Source organism: Belonocnema kinseyi, chromosome 9 (assembly GCF_010883055.1).
Source record: "Belonocnema kinseyi isolate 2016_QV_RU_SX_M_011 chromosome 9, B_treatae_v1, whole genome shotgun sequence".
NCBI lineage: Eukaryota > Metazoa > Arthropoda > Insecta > Hymenoptera > Cynipidae > Belonocnema > Belonocnema kinseyi.
This window is the reverse complement of record NC_046665.1, coordinates 77,784,272-77,806,371: the sequence shown is the minus strand read 5'-3', so window position 1 is coordinate 77,806,371 and position 22,100 is coordinate 77,784,272. Positions and strand designations below refer to the sequence as shown.

At 31.0% G+C, this 22,100-nt stretch overlaps 1 protein-coding gene across 1 annotated transcript in view; it reads left to right on the top strand.

Moving 5' to 3' along the window:
* The first annotated feature begins 3,230 nt into the window (after window positions 1-3,230).
* Window positions 3,231-22,100, top strand: part of LOC117180599 — a 119,397-nt gene continuing 100,527 nt past the window's right edge. The window contains exon 1 of the mRNA XM_033373091.1: window positions 3,231-3,331. Coding sequence (XP_033228982.1) covers window positions 3,231-3,331 — 101 coding nt within the window. The remainder of the gene's footprint in view (window positions 3,332-22,100) is intronic.

Here is a 22,100-nt window from a genome sequence, read left to right as displayed (position 1 = left end):
AAGGATAAGATTGTAAAAAATATATAGATGTAAACGGAAAGATTGTAAGGAATGGAAGTCATGTAAACCCTTAGGGGACACATTATGAATAAAGAAGAAGCTTTATGGGAGAAATTCAAAAATATCTGAAAATTTGATAAATTTCCTAAAATTTATGCAAAATTGGTTAAATTTTCAAAATTTTCAGAAATTAATGAAAAATTAGAAAATTACCGATAATTTTAGATATCTAAAAGTTTCAAAAATTTTCGGTAATTTTCGGTAATTTATCGGAAATTTATTATAATTTAACAGTAATTTACGGTAACTTATCACTTCGAGTATGTCCAATAACTATTCACTACTCACAATCAGTCTCTCAAGCCTCAAATCATAATGAAGTGAGGTTATGACTCCGACAGTCCTGGAAAGTAATTCTGACTCAAAATGCGCAAGCGCAAAAGCAAACAAAAGTAATCTTACTGCTTTTTACCACGGTTTTGGAATTGGTCACTTCCCGCACGCAACACATGCGTCAAAAATGAAGCATTTCGTGCGTGCGTTAAAAAAATGGTTTTAAACTTATTTTTGAAGATTTATTCTCTTTTTTTAATTCTTTTTATTTCATATATTTTCAGATTATTCTTGAAAATATTTATTTTTCAAGGATCTGTGTAGAAAAGGGGTTTATCTTACAAAATTTGTTTTCGGGGAGGAGTAGTGAGGACTGATGGTAGCAAGGGGTGGGGAGGGGAAATAAGTGCATCAGTTTTCTTATATCTCGAATTTTCGAACAAACTGCTTAAAAAATTAAAAGAAAAGATTTCTTGAAAAAATCATCTTTTATGTTTTGCGCTGTTAGGCCTCATAATATTTTATAGCAAAATGATTTTGTTTGAAGTTTTGAACATTTTTTAAAACCGTAAGTTTTCAGTTTTTAGTCTTCTATTTGCTTTGTAACTGATTTTTGGAATTTTTCAGATGTATTTAATGTTATTTGGAGTTAACAAAATTAATAAAAATACAAATTTTATGGCACATACATGGTTACGAAAAAGAATAATTTTGTAGGTTATCTTTTTCGAAAAGTATTAATTTTTTTGAACATCCATCAAATCTCAAATGCACTTTCTCATTTTTTAAAATGATAATTTGAATTTTGAGAACGGTTTTTGCTGACCTGAAAAATTATTTCTTTCATTTAAGAATTCCGAGGTAAATTTTATTCTGTAAATTATGTTGAAAGTTATTTAAAGAATAACTAGGGGAGAGTGGGCAGTTTCTAGTCAGGTTTTGTTGTCGAGGCATAAATACCATAAAAATGGGTAGATTATAAATGTTTGATGTTGTATTTTTAAGAAGACCTCTAAATACAACTACTGGTCATGGGAATATGAATAAAATTATCATCGTATATTCTTATATTCTTATATATATATATACTCATCATCAATATTGCAGATCGCCTAAAAGGTATGAAATCGGCATTTCTAATTTTGGTGGGCAGTTATGATCTACGTAAAAAAATAGTATATTTTCATGATTTCTCATGATTAAAATGATTTTAAAAATTATATAAAACATTTAATTTCTATATAAATAAATCAAAATAAGTGCAAACTTAGCTTTAGAGATGGCTGCAAAACGGGGCCCAAAATAAGCAAACACAAATGAGTAAAAAAACTTTCGATGCAAGTTTTTTAAATAGTATATTAAAAAACCAATAATAACGCGCGTTAATGTGTGCTAATGAAAAAGTAAATTCTTTTAACAAACAAAAAAAACAGTTGACAGTCGTTACAGCATTCTTACTAATCACAGCGTGACGGAAATCGATGTGGCTCACAACTCCCTCTGGCTCAAAACTCCACACTGACCCCTACTAATTTATAACAAAATAAACCATAAAGAAAATTCTGCAAAAGAAGGCAACAGCTTATGTTGTTTCAGATTATAGAATTTAGAAAACATCGAAAGTATCCAGAAGTAAGTGCACATTATATTAGTTATTAATTACGAAAATTAAATTAATAATATAATTATCAATAAGTTAAATCTTCAAAACAAAACTTTTGATTTTTATATCTGAAAGAAACTTTAGGTTTGAACGAACCATAATTATATGTTTTAAATTCATAAATATGAAAAAAACATTCGGGGACTTCCGGTTGGTTGGGTAATCATTACACACGCGACGTGCGATCGAGGAGCGAAAATCCATAAGTTTCGGAGTTGTGTTGAAGGGTGAAAGTCCAAGTGGGATTGAATTGGATAGATCGGACAACGAGTTGCTGAAATAAAGTGCGTCTGTAAAAAGTGAGGTTATACCGATCGAAGCAGGAAACTCCGAAATGGATACAACTGAGGATGGTGTGGTGGCAGCACTGGTAGATAGTAGAATCGAACTAGAAACAGAACAGCTGATCAAGGCAGCGTCGTTACAAAAAAGGGGAATCGGAAGGCCCGCTGGTAGAAGGAAATGTTTGAAGAACAATAATGGTGACAGAAAATTAACGGACTTTGTAGTGCAAAATGAAAAAGGGCCAGAGTGGGGAGGGCTAAAGAAAGAAACTTTTAGATCAAGGGGAAAAGTATCGCGCTCGCCGAACAGAACTGGAGCCATTGAAACAGAGAATAGAAAAACAGAGGAAAGTATAAGAGAACAAAATAACTTAGGTGAAGACATTGTCAACGAATTAGAAAATTCAGAGAACTTAAAGAATGGATGTTACAGAGAGAGCAAGCGGAAGAAGAACTTAATGTAAGACAAGAAGCGATAAGCACCGTTCTGTCAAGAGCAAAAGAAGGAGGGTTGGGGTGGATGAAGGAAACTGAAAATTTGAAGGAGGAATTAAGAGGCACCAAAAAAGAATGACTGGAACTAAAAAAGGAAAGAGAAAATAACTACATGAATGCGAAGGGTAAATATCGTGGGAAGAGAACAGGAAACACTAGCGGACCAACTCCGATCGAAGACCTGGATGTAATTGAAGGAAGTGAGGATGTTGTGAATTCTGCGGAAGAGCTCGTTCAATAAGACAAGCCGAAGTGGTTAAAGGTTAGTGAAATAGAATGGGAGATGAAAGAAAGGCAGATTAGAAGAAATTGGATAATAGTGAGAGGATTTAGACCGTCGGGTGGAAGAAATATGGAATGGGAAATATAAGAGGTTTTGTGGAGGTTAATGGGGAAAAAAGTATCAATTCGTAAGTCGAGAGTAATAGGAGGGGGATACTAATCAAAATGGCATCATGGGAAGCAAAAATGAGAATAATGGCGAAAAAAACAGATGGAAGGGAACCAAGATTCGAATAGAAGACGATCTCACGCCAAGAGAGAAGGAGGTCCAAACGTGAATATACAAGGAAGTTTGAAAGAGAGTAATAAAAAGGAAAAGGGTTTAGCAAAAGATACATGAGATGGACAGTAGGCAATACTGAATTCTTTTGGAACGAGGAAGGAAGAGCGGTGGATAAGAAGGAATTTCGTAGAAGAAACTAACGATGCAATTAAAGGATGATCATGAAACATCGCAGGAGGGATCAACTTATTGGAAGCAGAAGAATACTGGAGAAACTACGAAATAAAGCTACCTGTGGTACGGAAAGGCGGCGACGAAAGAGAAGAAGAAAGGCTGGGCAAAATGAGGGCGTTTAATAAGATTGAAAAAATATGTGTGCAAGAAAATTAATGTTGAAGAATGGGAATACGGTTTATAATTTAAATCAAATGAGTTGACAAGTAGATGTAATGTTATCAATATAGTTTTAATGTACAACAATGTCGGGATGATTAATGTAAAAAGAGAAATCAAAATTATTGTAATGCAAGCTGAAAGTAGGAGGGACGAATTAATATTGATGGAGATTGGAATGCAAGAGTGGGAGAGGAACTAGGGGGCGTGGATTGGGATGAAGGGGAAATAACAAGAGGAAATCGTAAGGATGGGAATCACAGGATAAACTAATAAAGGCAGAGGGAAAGAAATGGCTAGAGTTCTGTGAGGAAAACAAAAACCTAGGCCAAATAAAAATATACCAAAGAGATTAAGGTGGGATAGTACAGAGCCAGATGAATATGGAAAAGAAATGGAAAAATGCTGTGAATCAACAGACGAATGTCTAAAGTATTTGAAGTGGGAAGATAGATGGGAAAAGCTTAATGAATTTATATGAAAAGTAATAGAAAAGGGCGCACTCGAATTGCGCCAGCGGTCACTCACCCTCCCAACCTGAAACCTGAATTGCGCCCGGAAAAAAGGTGTAAAAGTAGATAGCTTTCAGACAGCATGAATTGCGCTAGAGCTTTCTTCAGGTACTCTTCCCATAAAAATGGAACAATGGGCAGGAAGTCTTGAAATACGCCTCCCATGAAAAACAACGTGTTATTGAAACCGAAAAATGTGTTTTCTGTTTCCTTGCTATGTTCTAGCTAGAATGTGAATGTGAAATATATTTTTTATATTTTTGCATGAAACATATAATTATTAATATTACTTTAAAATGTATGTGGTAAGGATGCGAAAGGGATTTTAATCCGAAGAAAGAAATTAATCTTTTTTTTTTCAAATAAATCTTCAACAACAAAATAAATTTTTAACCCAATAGTTAAACTTTTAACACGACAAATGTTTAACAAGTATGAATAAACTTCTATCAAAAAAGATAAATTTCGGGCAAAAATTGAAATAGTTACATTTACAGTAAAAAAATATTTTGCAATCAAAAAAAATTTTAATTAAAAAAAAAATCTAATCGAAGAATATAATTTTGAACCAAAAAGATGAATTAAGTAGCAAGAAGATGAATATTATAAAACAAAAGACGACGTTTCAACAAAATACATAAATTTTCAACTGAAGAAGATAAATGTTAAAAGCAAGTGAAATTTGACATATCACAGGATCAAAGTATCAAAAGAAGCTATACATTTTAGCAAAATTTGCAAAAATGAACCGCTTGTGGTAAGTTCTGTTTTCTGAAACTATTATTTGAATGCCAATAATTCAACGAAAATATTGAAAAATGTTTGTTTTTACTTATTGTGAAAATAACATTTTGACTTATTGTTTTAAAAATGTTAAAAAAATATTCAGAGTACCGTATCTAATAATTCCAAAGCGGCGAGATATATTTTGTCAATAAGAAAAATAATCTGCTAATTTTAAAGAATTTTAAGTAAATACAAAAAAGGTGTGATTCATTTCTATTTTACTGGAATAAAATGAGAAAAATACAAATTCAAGTGCAAAACCAAACCATTTTGTTGAAATCGACAAAAAAGCAAATATTGAGAAAATCGCAGTGAATCATAGTTATTCACACAAAAAGCTTATTCATTAGAACTTTAGAAAAATTCTCTTGTAATGACTAATTGGATAAATCAGTTGATTCACTCTTATGAAATATACTATTTAATAATTAATTTTCAATTATTTTGAAATAATACTTATAATCAATTTTTTTGAATATTTGGAAACGAATAATAATAATATAAATAATATGAATTATATAATTATTAATGTAATTATACAAATATATCAATTATATCAATATAAAAACATTATTCTTGGTGCCAATTGATGAAACTGTTTAACTCGAGCGTTGACATTTTTATTGAAGGTTTGTAGAAGATAACTCATGTTTAATATGCACCCCTAATTGAAAAAAAAACAATAAAAAATGTTTTTATTGACTGGAAACTTTTAAAATTCTTTTAAAGTTTTGGTTTGAAATCTTTCACCAAAATCAGCATTTTTCTTAATCTTTTAGCGTTTAAAACTCTTTGTCAACCTCTTCACAGCCTCTACTTGAATGTAATCGATTTTTTTTTATTTTTCAATCTTACCCAATTAAAACATTTTGCTTAAAAAAATTCTACTTATTTTCGAAATTTACGAAATTTAATTCATTTTACAAAATAAAAAAAGTAAAAAAAAACTGTCCTGGAACCCTAAAGAATTGCTTTCATTTTCTTGAAATCTTAAAAACTCACAAAAATCCAAATTTATTTATTAAAAATATCAAGCGAAAATAATTTGATTATTTCAATAAAAATAATCATTTAAGGATCTTCATTTTTTGCAGTATTTAAGTAATTATTAGCTAATTAATTTTGTTTAAAATATTAAAATGCATAAAAATTTAATTTAAATTGTTTGATATTAATTGACATAAATTGATTATTTACTTTCAGATTTCAGAAACCGGTAAAATCGACGAAAACTGTTCGCAACTTCTTTCGCTTGGAAACCTTATTTATAGAAACTCAAAAAAAATTCAACTTTTAATCGTTAATTTGACTAAATTATTAATTCCCTATTATTTAATATGCTGTTTAATAATTATTATTTTATTATTTTGAAATAATACTTATGGTTACATCTTTTGAGATAATTTGGTAACCAACTAAAATAATAATAATAAAAATACAACATAATTAATTATTTTATAATAATACCAATTATTTTTATTATAATATTATATGTTTAACGATATTTCGATAAGTTTCCAAAGAGCTGAAAAAATTAAATCTGGTTACGGAGTTTCTCTTCTCATCTCTTAATCCAAATTTTTACATATTAAGGCGAATAAAATATCGCTGTAGTCGCCAAAAATAGTAGATTTTGAATATAATATTTCTAAATTACTAGCTGCAAAATTAAGCATATGTAGATGTCGTATTTTATTTATCATCACTAAAAAAGGAGGTCAATTTATTTCAATATTTTCCAGGAAAAAGTAGGAGAAGCACTCGATTCGTCGGATAGATATTGTATTCTAGTAGCTGGCGAAATTCAGGAAACAAAGGACGATGACCGCCTGGTTAGCAGATAAAACTCTGATCTCTGGCGCAATTCGCGTGCACTGTCAGAAAAACTAGGGTAAATAATGAAGATAGGCGGGAATGGGGAATGTAGGGTAAATATTAATAAAAAGGATTGGTTTGGCAAAGAATGTAAACAGCAGAGGGCCAAGATGTGAGATAAATTTAAAGACTTCATAAAAACTAAAGGTGAGAAGGAAAAGAAAGCTTTAACAGAAGAAAAAAACTTAACGAAATGTATGGGAAGAAGAAAAGAAAGATGGAAAAGAAAGAATGAAGGGGGGGGGGGCAGTAATAGGGAAAAAGAAGGTATTTGTACTGAAATTTGCGGATGACTTTGCTTTGGTTGCAGATTACCTAAAGGACCTAACTGAATATAGAAAATTACGATATTCAAAAAGGGCGGGCGAAAGAAAAAAGAGGAAGAATGGAGAATATTTGGGCAGCGAGTAGAAATATTTGATAGATATAAATATTTAGGTTACTGGTTTTCCACAGGGGGAACTAATAAAAAAAAATTTAAGGCAATGGCCGACAAGTTGCAAAAAGCGGCAAATGCGGCTTGGGGAGTGATGAAGAGAGCAAGGCTAGGAGAGTTAAAAAGACGGTTGTATATAATGGATGTGTTAGCTAAATCAAGGGCATTATATAAATGTTGAGTTTTGGGAATGGGAAAGGTGGGTGGAAATGGAAATGACACAAGGAAAAATGGTAAAGATGGCCATGGGACTACTATCGGCGAGAAAACTATAGGCATCTTCCTTTGAAGCTTAACAACTCAGTCAAAAAAAATGCTAGCGCAACAAAAAACAGTCATTTAAAAGCTGTAAGTGTTCTACGTTAATGAGCTTAAAGACATTTATGCAAAAAAAATTTTGTGCTTAGCAGACTGAAAAATGTAAAAAAAAGTAAGGATTTTTTGGTACATTTAAGAACAGTCAAGTTTAGAGCATTATTTCTTACACAAGGGGCGATGGAAAAAATTTGAAAAAAATTCATGAGTATGAGGAAAACTGTTGTGAACCAGTTGCAGTTAAGAAATTTAAAAAATAATAAAAATTGTTGCTTAAAAGTACAAAAATGTGCAACTATATTATCTTGAGTTCTAATACAGATATTAAAGCGATTCAAACTGCAAACTGTAATGGATAGGCTCTGTATTTATTTTCAATCACCCGGAAAGATGTGTTAGTCTTCTTTTTTGTGAAAATCGCGATATTTTTAGACATTTTTTTGTTGGAAAACAAGTGACAGAAAGCAGGGAGGGCCCTTTTTTTGTTTTACTGCCGACCGCTGGTGGCATTCTTCGGCCCCTAGTTCTGAATGCTTGGATGGCACCTGACTACGGGTCAAAGAAAGGCACAAGCGGTCGACAGTAAAAAAAAAAACGAGCCCCCCCCCTTTTTTCTGTCACTTGTTTTCCAACAAAAAAAATGTCTAAAAATATCGCGATTTTCACAAAAAAGAAGACTAACATATCCTTACGGGCGATTGAAAATAAATTCTGAGCCTATCAATTACAGTTTGCAGTTTGAATCGCTTTAATATCTATATTAGAACTGAAGATAATATAGTTTCACATTTTTGTACTTTTAAGCAACAATTTTTATTATGTTTTAAATTTCTTAACTGCAACTGGTTCACAACAGTTTTCCTCATACTCATGAATTTTTTCAAATTTTTTCAATCGCCCCTTGTATAAGAAATAATGCTTTAAACTTGACTGTTCTCAAATGTACCCAAAAATCCTTCCTTTTCTTTACATTTTTCAGTCTGCTAAGTACAAAAATTTTTTTACATAAATGTCTTCAAGCTCATTAACGTAGAACACTTTTAGCTCTTAAATGACTGTTTTTTTGTTGCGCTAGCATTTTTTTTGACTGAGTTGTTAAGCTTCAAAGGCAGATGCCTATAGTTTTCTCGCCGATAGTAGATAGGAATACTCCAGATTATATCTGGAAAATGGAAGCGCGAAGGAATAGTATTGAAGTCGAGTCAAGGAATGGGGCTAATAAATATCTTTTAAAAAAATAATAAACATAGAAGAAGATAGGTTACTGAAAATTTGTTTAAAGGAAGAGTTAAGAGGTCTGCAAAATAGGAATCCTTCTAGCTGCGGTATGAAAGTAAGAGAAACTTTAATGGAAGTAGAAGAGGGCTAAACGTTAGATTGGATATGCAAAGGGATCAGGAGAGAGGAGATAGGATAAAATTTAGAAAGGGGATTAATAACCGGGAGAGATCAAGAAATTCAGCGGAACTGAAGCAGGATAGAAAAATCTAAGTATTGCGAATTCTACGGAGCGGTGAAGAATAATTTAGGAAGGGAAAATTATTGGGATGACAAGAACATAGAATATAGAGACAAGGAATAATGGGCTAGGTTAAGGTGCAGAAATGTAGGGAGGGCGGAAAACAAAGTTTTCAGAGATGAAAGATGTAGATTATGCGGGGAAGCTGAGAAGAACTTAGAGCATATAGTAATTTTGAGGGCAGCAAAAGAATTTATACATAAGAGCTGGATGGCAAAGTTGGTGAAGTGACTAAATAAAGCTGTGGAAATGAATTAACGAACAAAATTTGCTCAGAATTAGCAGCGAAACCGAGCTGCAGCCAGTGTAGATATACAAGGGAATTTGAAACGGTTGCTAGGGAGTCAGATTGGAAAAGAAGAGAGGAAGATGATGCTCTAGACCCAAATTAAAATAGCTTATTAATTATTAATGCGTAGTTTTGTATCTGTAATATGAAATAGTCCAGATAAAATAGATATACATAAGTTCATGTATGTATTATTTGAAATTTCGCAGGCTTAAGGTGGTTACTGCCCAACATGTTGAAGGCATTTTTAGTTAGAGTTGGATTTTCATTTGATTAGTTTACACGGGGCTGTCCCGGTATATATCATCAGTCACGGATTCATTTTTATCATGCAATCTAGTGGTCTGATGAGAGCAATCTGCCCCGACATATTGGACAAGGCCTGGTTTTTACCCCATCATTGACGGACTGGGTTGAAGTCAAGTATACGATGGGGGGGGGGGACCTATAATACAGCTTAAGGTGGGTTCCGAACCACCAGAACCTCGGTAAAGGTACATAGAAAAATGTTCAGAGGTACCGGCTCAGGGTTCGAACCCCGGACCTCTGAGGTGAATTCCAAGTGTCTAACCAACTGAGCCACATATTATTATTATTATACCAAAGTTTAAATAACGTGTAATTGAGAAGGAATACTGTATAGAAAAATGTAAAAACTCGAGATGGGTATATATGGAGAATAAATTGAATTGAATTGAATTGAAAGAAATATTCGTTTTTAAACGAAACCTGCATGCTTAGATTAAAAAAAAATAAAATCATCTTTGATTTGTTAAGGAAAATGTTTGGTTTTACTGCAATTTAAACATCATTTATAGTTATCACTTAATTGAAAATACCTGACGGATTTTTTCTTGAATTTGCCAAAAACTATGACCTCCCTCATTTGATTTGTATACAAAATTGAATTATCAAATATACATGTTGATATTAATCGAGTTTAATATTAAAACCCATCTTTTGCTCGGAACGCTGCAAAATGACGCTATATACTAAAAATAAAATTCGAATTTTTTTTAGAGATCTTTATTATCGAAAAATTTGTCTTATTTTATTTGTCTGAATATCTGATTAATTAGGAAATTATGGGTTTGGGGAAAGCGATAAATTGAACAGGCCAAAACGGTATGATTAAGTGGCGTCTAACAGACCCTCGCTTCTCATATTAGCTCCAAAAATGTGCTGTGCCTAAGGACTGACTACAACCCTCCAACCAGTATTTGTAATCCCGATCCTGGAGTTAAAATATAAGTCTTCAAAATGGCATTAATATCAATAAAAATTTTATAGATAATTATTAACAAACGCTAGTCAGTTGTTTTCAGAATTAGACCATTTTGACTCCCTTTTTAATTTGTTTTTCAGAGACACTTCTGTAAAAGTCTTTGATCAGAATTTTATTTATGACACCACCTACTTGGAGAAAATTTAAGATATCTTTACCCTCAATAATTTTAATAATATTAGGACATACTTTTAAGTTTTAAACTGTTGAATTTGAAAATAAATATTTTTTCTAGTATTCCGAATCGAAAAAATATTATTAAGAAGCATGTAGAATATTACTAGAACAGTTTTCGTCTGGATAACGCGCAATGATATACACACATAAGAAAAAAACTATTTTGCAGAAAGTGCACTTTGCAAAATTGAAGAAAACATTTAAAGTAACGTATATCCTCCGGAGGCGATATTAGTACAAACATAAGTTAAAAAGAACGCTGAGAGAAAAGTGTAAATAAAAAGGTCAAAGTTGAAGATCATCTCGATTTCCTCGCAATTTTAACGCGACATCTTAAAACATATGACATCATATTCTAGAAAAATCATTAATTCGATGTAGCTCAGATCAGTGTTGCGGATCAAAGGACAGTTTAATTTAGTGCAAGGATACGAAAATCCGATGATAAATGACGTAATTTCCTTTTTACGCCTGTGAAGTATTAGTGGCCATTTTCACTATAGATTTCTTCTATTCTCTCATTCAGAGAACGAAGGCCTCAAAAGAAGTTTCCAATTTCCCCTGAAAAACCTCCCTGATGACACATTTGACCTCATTTTAATATAATAATACCTCTGGCTCTTGCCGCCCTAGTCACATCTCGTCTTCTTACAAGGGGAAAGAATGATTTGGAAGTCACCCCCTCGCTTTTTCTAGAGCCCATTCTCCAATTCTTCTTCCCCCTCTTTTTCGTCATTTTATTTTTGGGATACATTATTTCGTTTTATATTGAGTGTGGCCTGTAAAGAGGGAAATGTAATTTAGAAGACACCCTCTCGCTGTTTTCAGCTACCTATACCCTTAAATTTAATTTAAGAAACTCTCTTTTGAGAACTTTATGGCTCCAGTTTTCCCTTTCTTTTACATCCTTTTACTTTTAAAATTCACTTTTTTATTTGATATAATCTCAAAGTTTCGATTACTGTTTATTAACGTTTTATGATTTCCTTTTTGATTTTTCATAAGATATATCAATAAGGATAACTATGGAGCGTAGAAAAATACGTAGAAAAAATATCATTTGTGGAAAAGGGGAAAGAGGAAGGGATAGGGAAATTAAGGGTTTGAGATATGAAAAATAGTAGAAAATGAGGTAAATTTGGCTTTTCAGACATCTATAATGGAAGGTTTCCTTTTAGTCAAATTATCTTCGGGGATGGCTCAAATTAAAGATTTTGGCATGTAAAATAGAGATTAAAAAATGAAGTTTGCTAGGATATAGTTTCCTGTTTTTGATAACAGTGCACGGTGAGACTGAATAATCTTAAACCTGAAAGTTCTTGCAATCGATTTTTCTTTACAGAATAATGTTTGAAGTGATTTATACTTACAATAAAAACAGAGTATCAAGTTTATTTCTAAATTCTCATTCATGAGAGTGTAATGTAATCGTCCAAATTTTCGATCTCAAGTGTTTAACGGATCTTTACGTTTCAGCGCGCACAGAATCCGAAAATCGTAAAATTGCGTTGGTGTCTGTCTTTCTGTAGGTCTGTATGTCTGTATGTGTACATAGTAAAAAAAATTGTTTAAAATGATATTGAAATCAATATCATTTTGATATGCAATAAAAATGATACTGAATTCAAGAGCATTTTGATCTGCTGTAGAGAATGATCGACTTTTGAGATCATAATGATCTGATTCGGGATCATGTATAAAGTCAAGCCAACATGGCTGACGCTCTTACAATACTTTAGCTCATATTTAAGCTTTTTATGGTTTCTGATCGTGTAATGTACTTGAAAAGTTGAAAAAATAACGAAATCTGATATTAGAAAATATCAGCCGTTAAGTGGAGTTGTCATATGCGTGCGGTTAGATACCATCTTTAGGTTATGTCGTTATGACACCGGCGCCAATAATTGGCGGCCGTTTTGTTTAGTCTGACAAATGAACCAAAAAATGAGATCAAATTGATCCGAATGAAAAATCATTATGATCTCGAGAGTCAAATGATCGCTGAAGCAAAATGCTCTGCAACAAAATTGATCTTTTTTTTTTACTGTGTATGTCTGTATGTATGGTTACCTGAATGTTATAGCCACGTTAAACTTTTGAAGGAATGGTCTAATCGAGTCCGCATTTGATGCACTTCTGAGGGACCATAGAATGCGGGTTAAGTTCGTTAATCAGATATTTCGAATCAAAACTAAAAAATTGAGAGCATTTTCAAAATTTCAAAAGAAATTTTTTGAAATTTTATAAATTTTTGTCAAAGTTTCTTATAGATGGGTAAAATCCTTGCAAATTAACTAAAGAACATTTTTTATTTTGATGAAAATTAGAAAAGTTATATACTTTTACAAAATTTACAAATTTTCAAAAAATAGAAAAAACAATTTTTTTCATAGATCCAAAAATTTCATTCAAAATTTTCACTAGATCCCAGATATATTTCAAAACTATTCTTGTCGAATTTTTCGATTTTTCTTTTAATTATAGAAATTTTTGTCAAAGTTTCTTATAGATGGGTACAAGAATTGCAAATTATCCAAATAAAATTTTTAATTTTGATGAAAATTAGAAAAGTTATATACTTTTTAAAAATTTGCAAATTTTCAGAAACTATAAAAATTTATTTTTTTCATAGATACAAAAATTTCTTTCAAAATTTTCACTAAATACCGAATATATTTCAAAACTATTCTAGCCGAATTTTTCGATTAGACCAAAATTTAAAAAATTAGAGCCTGTATAACTTAACTGTTAAGTGCCAAGGGCGATTGTCGCGATGAGAATGTTATCATCAGGGCCGTCGGTACTTTGAGAACCTTATTTAATCTGAAATTAAAAAAAAAAATGTTCAGCTTCAGCTTTATGTGGAGCGTAATGTAAAGATCGAGTGCGGAGCGCGAGATAAATATATTATAGAGCGCGAAGCGCGAGAACCAATAATCATCACACAGAGATAAATTCCAATAGATTAATTCACGGAGGCGCTTCATTTTAGAGCTAGAATTTTGATGTGCTTTAAAATTTCGGACTCTATGGTCTAAAAGCCTAATGCCTACAGCTTCGAGAACTGTGCTTTAAAAGTAAGAGTTCCGAGATCTTAGTTCTTGCACCAAAGCGTGATAAAATCAAAAAGCAATGCCATGAATTAATCTCCCGAAATATCTCTCCGTGTAAGATTATTTAAAATTTTTACATGCAATTTTTATTTAATGTTTATCACTTGTGAATAGTTTTTAAACGTTTTCAATATTTAAAGAACAAAATTATCGAGTCCTTTTTAAAAAGGGTGAAATTCAAAACTTTGTTTTACGTTTCGCATCATTTGTATTGAATTTTCTGTTGCACATAATACAAATAACTAAACTAAGAAAATAGCTTTAATATAATTAATAACAATGCTCACATACATATATAACTGCTCATAAATTATTAGAAAAATTCTTTCTGTAAAGAAACCTCAGGTTCAGCTACTTTTAGTTTGATAAGGAAAATTTGGTTATCTAAACAGCTTTGTTGGATGATTTTCTTTACCTCGAATTGCTTGGGGGGGGGGGGGGCTTGAATTGAATTTTATGTAATGTAGAATTAAAATTAAAAATAATGTTCTAAGCAACATTGTGAATTTGTAGAAAAAATCAGCAATACAAACCTGCAAATAAATTGGAACAAAAATCTGTTTAAAAAATATACCTACTAAAAACATTCTTGAGGTTGGGTACACATTGTTTCGGACTGATCTCAGTCTCTAAAATAACCTGTATAATCGTCTTCAACTTTTTGTTGATATTTTTTTAGCTCTGTGTTTTATCCCAAGTTAAAGCAAATTTATAGTATATATTTTTATATGTAATAATAAAACACAATCTTCTTACAGTATTTTCTATATTTATAGTGAATTTGTAGTATAGTATAGCATTGGAAATAAGACATAATTGTAATGGTTCTAGGTTACATTTTCAATTTGAAAAAAGCAATAAAAGCCTGAATTTTTTTTATTGATGTCTATGCCGATGATTTTTTCTTTTAGCTTTTTTTTATTTCTAAGGAAAATTTTACGTAGTCCAAAAATAGTTTACACTAAAATCACGTTTGCACTCAGAGTTCGCTTTAATTTGAAGAGATGTTATGATTTTCATTTCCTGGAAGTAATCTCGTGACGTTCCGTCGTGAGTAAACTAAGTAAACTACTATAACGTATATAGATAATTCTCGAACCTAGTCTAGACCACATGACCATTTCCCACGGTTTATCTCCTGCTACGTAGCGGACGTATGTTTCAATATAGGAAAATAAGAAAGACAGCTTACGAATTTTCTCTCTAAATTGAATTCTAGAAATCGATTCTAGAAAATGAAATTTTTATTCTATTCTTATATCAGATAACAAATATTTCTTTCAAACTAAATTATCTTTGAACAAGATATCCATCATCATTCATATCAATTTGGAGCAAATTTTCCAATTTAGTTTCTGTTGTTACTTGCATGCTTGCTACTTCCTCTATTAAACATTATATACGTGACATATCATCGATTTTACTCCACTTTCATGATTATATGCAATAAAGAATGTTCCTAATACTATAAATTTAATCATTATTGATAATGATTAATCATTATTATTAATCCTCTCTTTATTTCTGCCATTAGTTTTAGCATGTGCGAAATTCGCTTGGAATACACGCCAATTAATATTTCATCGAATGGAGAAGAGGATTTGTCAATGTCAACCATTATATTGCAGAACATTGTTCGAACAAAATTTGAGTTAATGCAAATTAATGATTAATGATACTTGAATTATTTCTAAAATACAGCGAATTTCCACGGAAATGCTTGACAGCTTTAATTAATATCTTGTATTTCTGAAACCATGAAGGCTTTAAACTTGATGAGTTAATTTAGAGTTTGAAATGAAGATGAAAAGTTTCTGTATAAACAACATTTTTAAGAGTGATTTTATATCATTCGTATTTAATAAAAATGTGAACAAATGGACCCAAACATATATTTGCAAGAATAACTAATTAAACTACGAGGAGAAATATTTTATTTGATATATGCGACAATATGATTGAAAATGAGCCTCATAAATTGATACTAAATTTACGGCGTAAAAGCTTAATGTATTCTTTCTAAGATAATCTATAAAAATATCAATTTCATTAGTATCATCTATGACGATGCATTTTTTTATTACTTTCACATACATGAAAGAGTGGAAAAAGTGTATCTAGGGGGTTGAAATAAATGACTATTATAATACACCTCGCAGATGGAAAAGCATTTCGCTTTGTAAATAAAATATCTTTTTTTCAAGTCGTATTCAGAAATCTTAGTACATCAATATGATCTATATTTCGTGCCAGAACCCATCAAGGAATACAAGGGATAAAAGAAATTACAAGGATAAGTGCTGATAAATTGTTTCAAGTTAATGTTGAAACGAGTCATGAACAAATACCATTTTTTTCGTAAGCCTAATAAAAAATTAATGTTAAAAAATCTTTAAAACGAAATAAGAATCTCGAAAATTTTGGTTTAAGTTACACTTTAATAAAAGATCTTCGACACCCTATATATTCTCTTTTGCAAATTTTAAATGATTTTTATTAAGGCCGAAAAACTTTTTTTAGGAGATCAAATTAAAATTTTTGAGAATAGATATTAAAAATATATATGAATTATCACCTTTGATCTTTCAATGCTTGACTCCCTGACCTCTGGCTCTGGCCTCTAATATTTGAACTTGGATTCTCATCTATAATATTTCATCTTGAACCCCCTAACCTTTAACCTTTGACCCTTAAACTCTAATATCTCAGCTTTATACGCAAATAATTACATTTTGTCTTTTTACTATAAGTCATCCGATTCTTCATCTAATAAAAAGAAATATTCTTCCGCCTGGTGAATCGAAGTCTGATTATTATAAGAAATCATTTTTCAGGACTTTGTAATTTTAAATAAACTGAATAGCGAAATTTAAACTTAAACTATAAAAAATCCAGTCTCTCGAAAAGTGCTCTGCGTACGAAAGTAGTTAAATATTCAACTTCGATATCTTGATATCAATTCGGGATCACAAATGGTTTTAACGAATATTTTTATTTCTACCGATATTGAAAGAAAAAATTTATTTCTTAGGAAAACATAACTCTCTTGGAATAAATGTACTGAATGTAAATGAACTAAATCATACTTTTGTTGTTTACTTTAAAGAAATGAGAAAATTATTCTTTTAGGAGCATTCTGAACAGGGCTTCTACCAGTCAAGGGTATTCCAGAAAGTCAGGGAAAGTCAGTGAATGTCAGGGAATAAAGCTACTCTGAGAAAGTCAGGGAAAAATTGTTGTTAAAAAGTCATTCCTTTTGGTCGAAAATTCGTCTTATTGGGATGAAAATTTGTCTATTTTCGTAAAAAATTACATATATGTGGTTTAAAAATAATAACTGCTTGGTTGGAAATTAATCTGTATGGTTGGGGATTCAAATATTTTTTCAAAAATTCGTGTTTTTTTGTTTGATGATTCATCATTTTAGTTTAGAACCTTTTTTTTTTGTTTCAAAGTTAACTATTTTTTTTAACATAATTTTTTTTAACGGAAAATTCAGCTCTTTAACTGAAAATTTGATTATTTCATGTTTGATTGAATAATATACATTAATGTGACAATTTAACTGTTTGTTTAAGAATGACAGTATATTGCTAAACGAGCTGTGAATTCGATTTCGAATGTTTCCACTTTATTTGTATTTATAATTATATGGTGCTGATTTCACGAGAACTTTGCTTCCCGTTAACAAATGTATTTGCTTCCTCATAGAGACAGAAAATGCGACTAGAAATTTACGAAAAATACAAAATTACAAAATAATCCAAACGAATTTTAAATACAATGACAAATCATGCAAATTAAATTTTATATTTAAAATATTCCTTTTTCAAGCTAGAGAACAGAAGGGGGAAATTCTGTAAAATCCTATCCCTTTCTCAAATTAATGGTGAGTTAATTTAAGTTAAAATTAAGTTTTCAATAAAAACTAATAACTTTCAACTAAAAGGTTAGATTTTTAAACCGAAAGGATTTCAATTTTATAATAAAGAATAGAAGAATTCAACGCAAAAAGACAAGTTTTTAACAACAACAAAATAATAAAAACAGCAAATTTCTACAAAAAAAGTTTATTTTTTAACCCAAAATTATGATGTTTGTTAGTTTTCGCCATAAAAAGGAAAATTTTGGAAATTGTACATTCAAATTCAATAAAGTTTCTTTATATTATATATAAGTGAAAAAATGTTACTCTGAAAACCCGTTTTTTTAAATATTATACATTACTATAACTTCCTTACTGTTCAAAAAAATGTATCAATATCATAAGTCAGTCGAACCGCCTCGAATCAATACATCTTTTCTATTCTCACATCATCTTTAAATTATGAGAATGATAAAATTTTTACCATAAAAATAGATTTTTAATATAATATAAATGACCATAACTTCCTTACTCTTTAATCAAATACATTAGTATTATACAACAATTGATTCGTCTCTCACTAAGGAATCTTTCATATTCTCGCATCAACTTTGAATTATGTCAAAGAAAAAGTTTCTCTATAAAAAAGCGATTTTTAAAATATTATTGAGTGCTTAAAAGATAAAATGATTATTTTTGTAAAAACTGCGGTCAGTTTCAAGATATATGTGGTAAAAATAAACCCTTTAAATATCATCAATTTATCTGAAACCGTTTTCAAATTTTCGTGTTCACAAAAAGATGCGACATCCACTCACTCATCCACACACACACCCGGAAAATTGTTTAGAACATTGTAAAAAAAATTTTGAAATTGAGGAAGGTCTAATTAGCCGAATTAAAAAATTTTGGGAAATATTACTATTAAAAAGCTTCCTCTGTGAAGAAGCAAAGTTCGTCTTTTGTGGGTTGAAAATGCATATATTTGGTTCTAAATTAATCTTTTTGTTGAAAAATTATTTTTCAGGATAAAAATTCATTTGTTTTGTTTAAAATCAGTTTTATTATTAATAAAAATTAATTTTGAAACTGAAAATTTAATTATTACACTTTTTCGGATATTTTTGACAGAAATTTAATCTTCTTAGTTTAAAATTAATCTATTTGGTTGAAAATGAATTTTTTACTGAAAATACAACTAAAGTATGTTTAAAATTGATCTGATTCAGTGGAAAATTCAACCATTTTGTTAAAAATTCGTCTTTTTTGTTGAAATATCATGTTTTTTAAGAAAAAGTTCATCTTTTGGGTTGAAAACTCGACTATTTGGCTCAAAATTAATTTTTTTTCTTGAAGAATCAACATTAAAGTTAAAAATTTATTTTCTTGGTTGATGATTCATCATTAGAGTGAACAACTTATTTCTTTGGTTGAAAATTTAACTATTTGTTTGAAAATTCGTTTTTTGTTTGAAAATTGTTACATTTCAAATTGAAAATATAACTATTCCATTTTTCATTGTAGCTTCATTTGTTTTAGCGTATTTCTTTGTTGAAATTCAACTTTTTTGTTGCAAATTCCTAATTTTGGTTGAGAAAATGGTCTGTTTTAGTTGAAGATTTAGATAATTGATTGGAAATTCTCCAATTCTTTTTTGTGTTTACATCATTGATTGCCTAGATTTAAAGTTGTTTATATACCTTAAAGAAAAATGTGGAACAGTCAGAGATGAAAAGTTGGTCAGGGAAAAGTTAAGGAATTTTGAAAATGATTTTTCTGTATTAAATTGAAGCCAAGGTTTCTATTTACTATACCTAATAAGCATTTTAAAGATCCAGGTTACGATAATGTTACTTATTCATGCTATTTTTACGTTTCTTAATAAAACCTAACTTAATTGGCATAATCTGATGACATTGAAAAACTAATTGCAGCTCTAATTCAGGTCTAAAGTATCTCATTTGAAATTTAAAATGTATACCTTCTATTCGCTTTGCTTTTTAAAGCTTTATAATTTTTGATTCAAACCAGTGGAAATATTTTTTGAATGTATCCTAAATTATTTTAAATTTATTTTAAAGAGGGTGGAAGAAAAAATAGAATTAAAATCGTTATTGCTTTCGTGTAGCATATCTGGGGTAATTTACATCGTAAACTGCACGGTTACGTCGACCAGAGAGAGCATTTTATTTAACTACTCAACATAACGAGGTGAGAGCGAAAGTAGTTGCTAAAACTTTTTATCTGTTAAGAATAGGCATTTGACGACAAGGACGTATGTCTAATTCGATTCAACGGAGCGTGAGATGACTGCGGTAAATTGCACTACATTGCGTGACGATACACTGTAGACGATCTTGTACAGAGCAAAAACACAAAACAACAGCAAAAACTCGACAAAAGGGTTGGAAAATCTACATTCTTATTGAGAAATTTAAGCCGAAATTTAATAAAGGGTTAATCTGCACAAAGGAAAGATAATTGTATTTTTAGAGAGGAAAAATCGATAGCACAATTTTATTTTTTCGAAAATAAAAACAACACTTTTTTGGAACCCAATAAACAAATTTTAGCCTTACAGACCTCTGGTTAACAATTATTATATAACTTCAAGATCTCATGCAAAAAACTATAAGCTAACAAAACTTTTTATGTGATTAACAATTTCAAACTAAGGAACAGGCTCAAAATTACGATATCGCCCTTGAAAGCAATACAATTAATCAATCATGAAAAAGCTTTGTATTTTTATTTTAAATAATAAAAAATTTAAAAAAATATTAATTTGCAATTCTAATTCATTATTCATCATTTTTAAATATTCATACAATAATGAATAATCAATAATCAATTAGCAGTGGCGATTTACCAATTACGAAAAGGTAACGATGGTCTAGGCGGACGCTACACCGTAAGGAGTGCCCTAAAGTAGGGCGAAATAAAAAATGAGGCAAACAATAACTAGTATCATTAATCGCGCGCTACGTGCAAGTGTAGTTTTTTCAATTTAATAAGAAAAACAATTTTTATAATTAATTTTTGTAACCATATTGAGCAGAAACATTTTGTGCAGGGACCCTTTATCCGCAACATGAGGATGCGTTCGGTAGCTTTGTCATAGGCTCTTCGGTATATATATACTGTGTGTGTGTATTCGGTTTTGATTCCTCTAAAATTAAACGCAAATGGTTTCCTAAACCATTTCCGACTCTATGTCAACGGGTGAGTGGAAGAAAGTAGTGTCTGATTTTTGTTTTAAAAGACTTCATATCTGGCCACGGTTCCAATACATGTAGTATCTAGCTTGTGGTTGAACAGACGTAGTATTTCGATCGCAGATTCAAAAGACGTCGTATCTCCTTGACCGCCCAAGAGACGTTGTGCCTTTCTCGTGGTTCAGAAAACGTCGTATCTCGTTCACTATTCAGAAGACCTCGTGCCTGTTTCGCGGTTCATAAAACGTCGTATTTCGTTCGATGTTCAGAAGACGTCGTACCTCGCCCGCTGTTTACGATTCGTCGTATCTCGTTCGCACTTTTAGAAACGTATCTCACAAATTTATAATTTTTCAGCCTGTATCAAATTTTCAATAAAACGGCACAATATACTTTATTAAAAAATAACTTCTAAAATATTTGTAAACAATTATTTAAAATTAATTATGCTGCTGACAATAAAAAATATCTTCAAAAATGAGGTACAAAATTATTTCTCACAACCCTATGGCTATAACTATATATTGTGGCCGATTGCACAGTCCAGCTAGAAGTGTACGCTATATTTGTTCTCTTTTTTAATCAACTAGAATGCATCCAAGTGTCCAGGTTGGTCGACTACGGAGCCCATTTGGTGCACTATACATATTTTCTATTTGAAGTACCTGGTGTGTAATTGATCTGGCCACAGTAAATAATGTTACAATTACACGCCAGGTACTTAAAATAGAAAAATTATATATATAGCGCACCAACTGGGCTCCGTAGTCGACCAACCTGGACACATGGACGCATACGACTTCTCGCAAACAGTGGGCGAGGTACGACGTCTTCTGAGCAGCGAACGAGATACGTTTTTTGAACCGCAAAAGAAGTATGAAGTCTTCTGAATAGTGAACAAGATACGTTTTTTGAACCGCGAGAAAGGCTCTTGGGCGGTCAACGAGATACGACGTCTTTTGAATCTGCGAGCGAAATACTACGTCTGTTCAAACCCAAGCTGGCTACGACATGTATTGGAACTGTGGCCTGATACGACG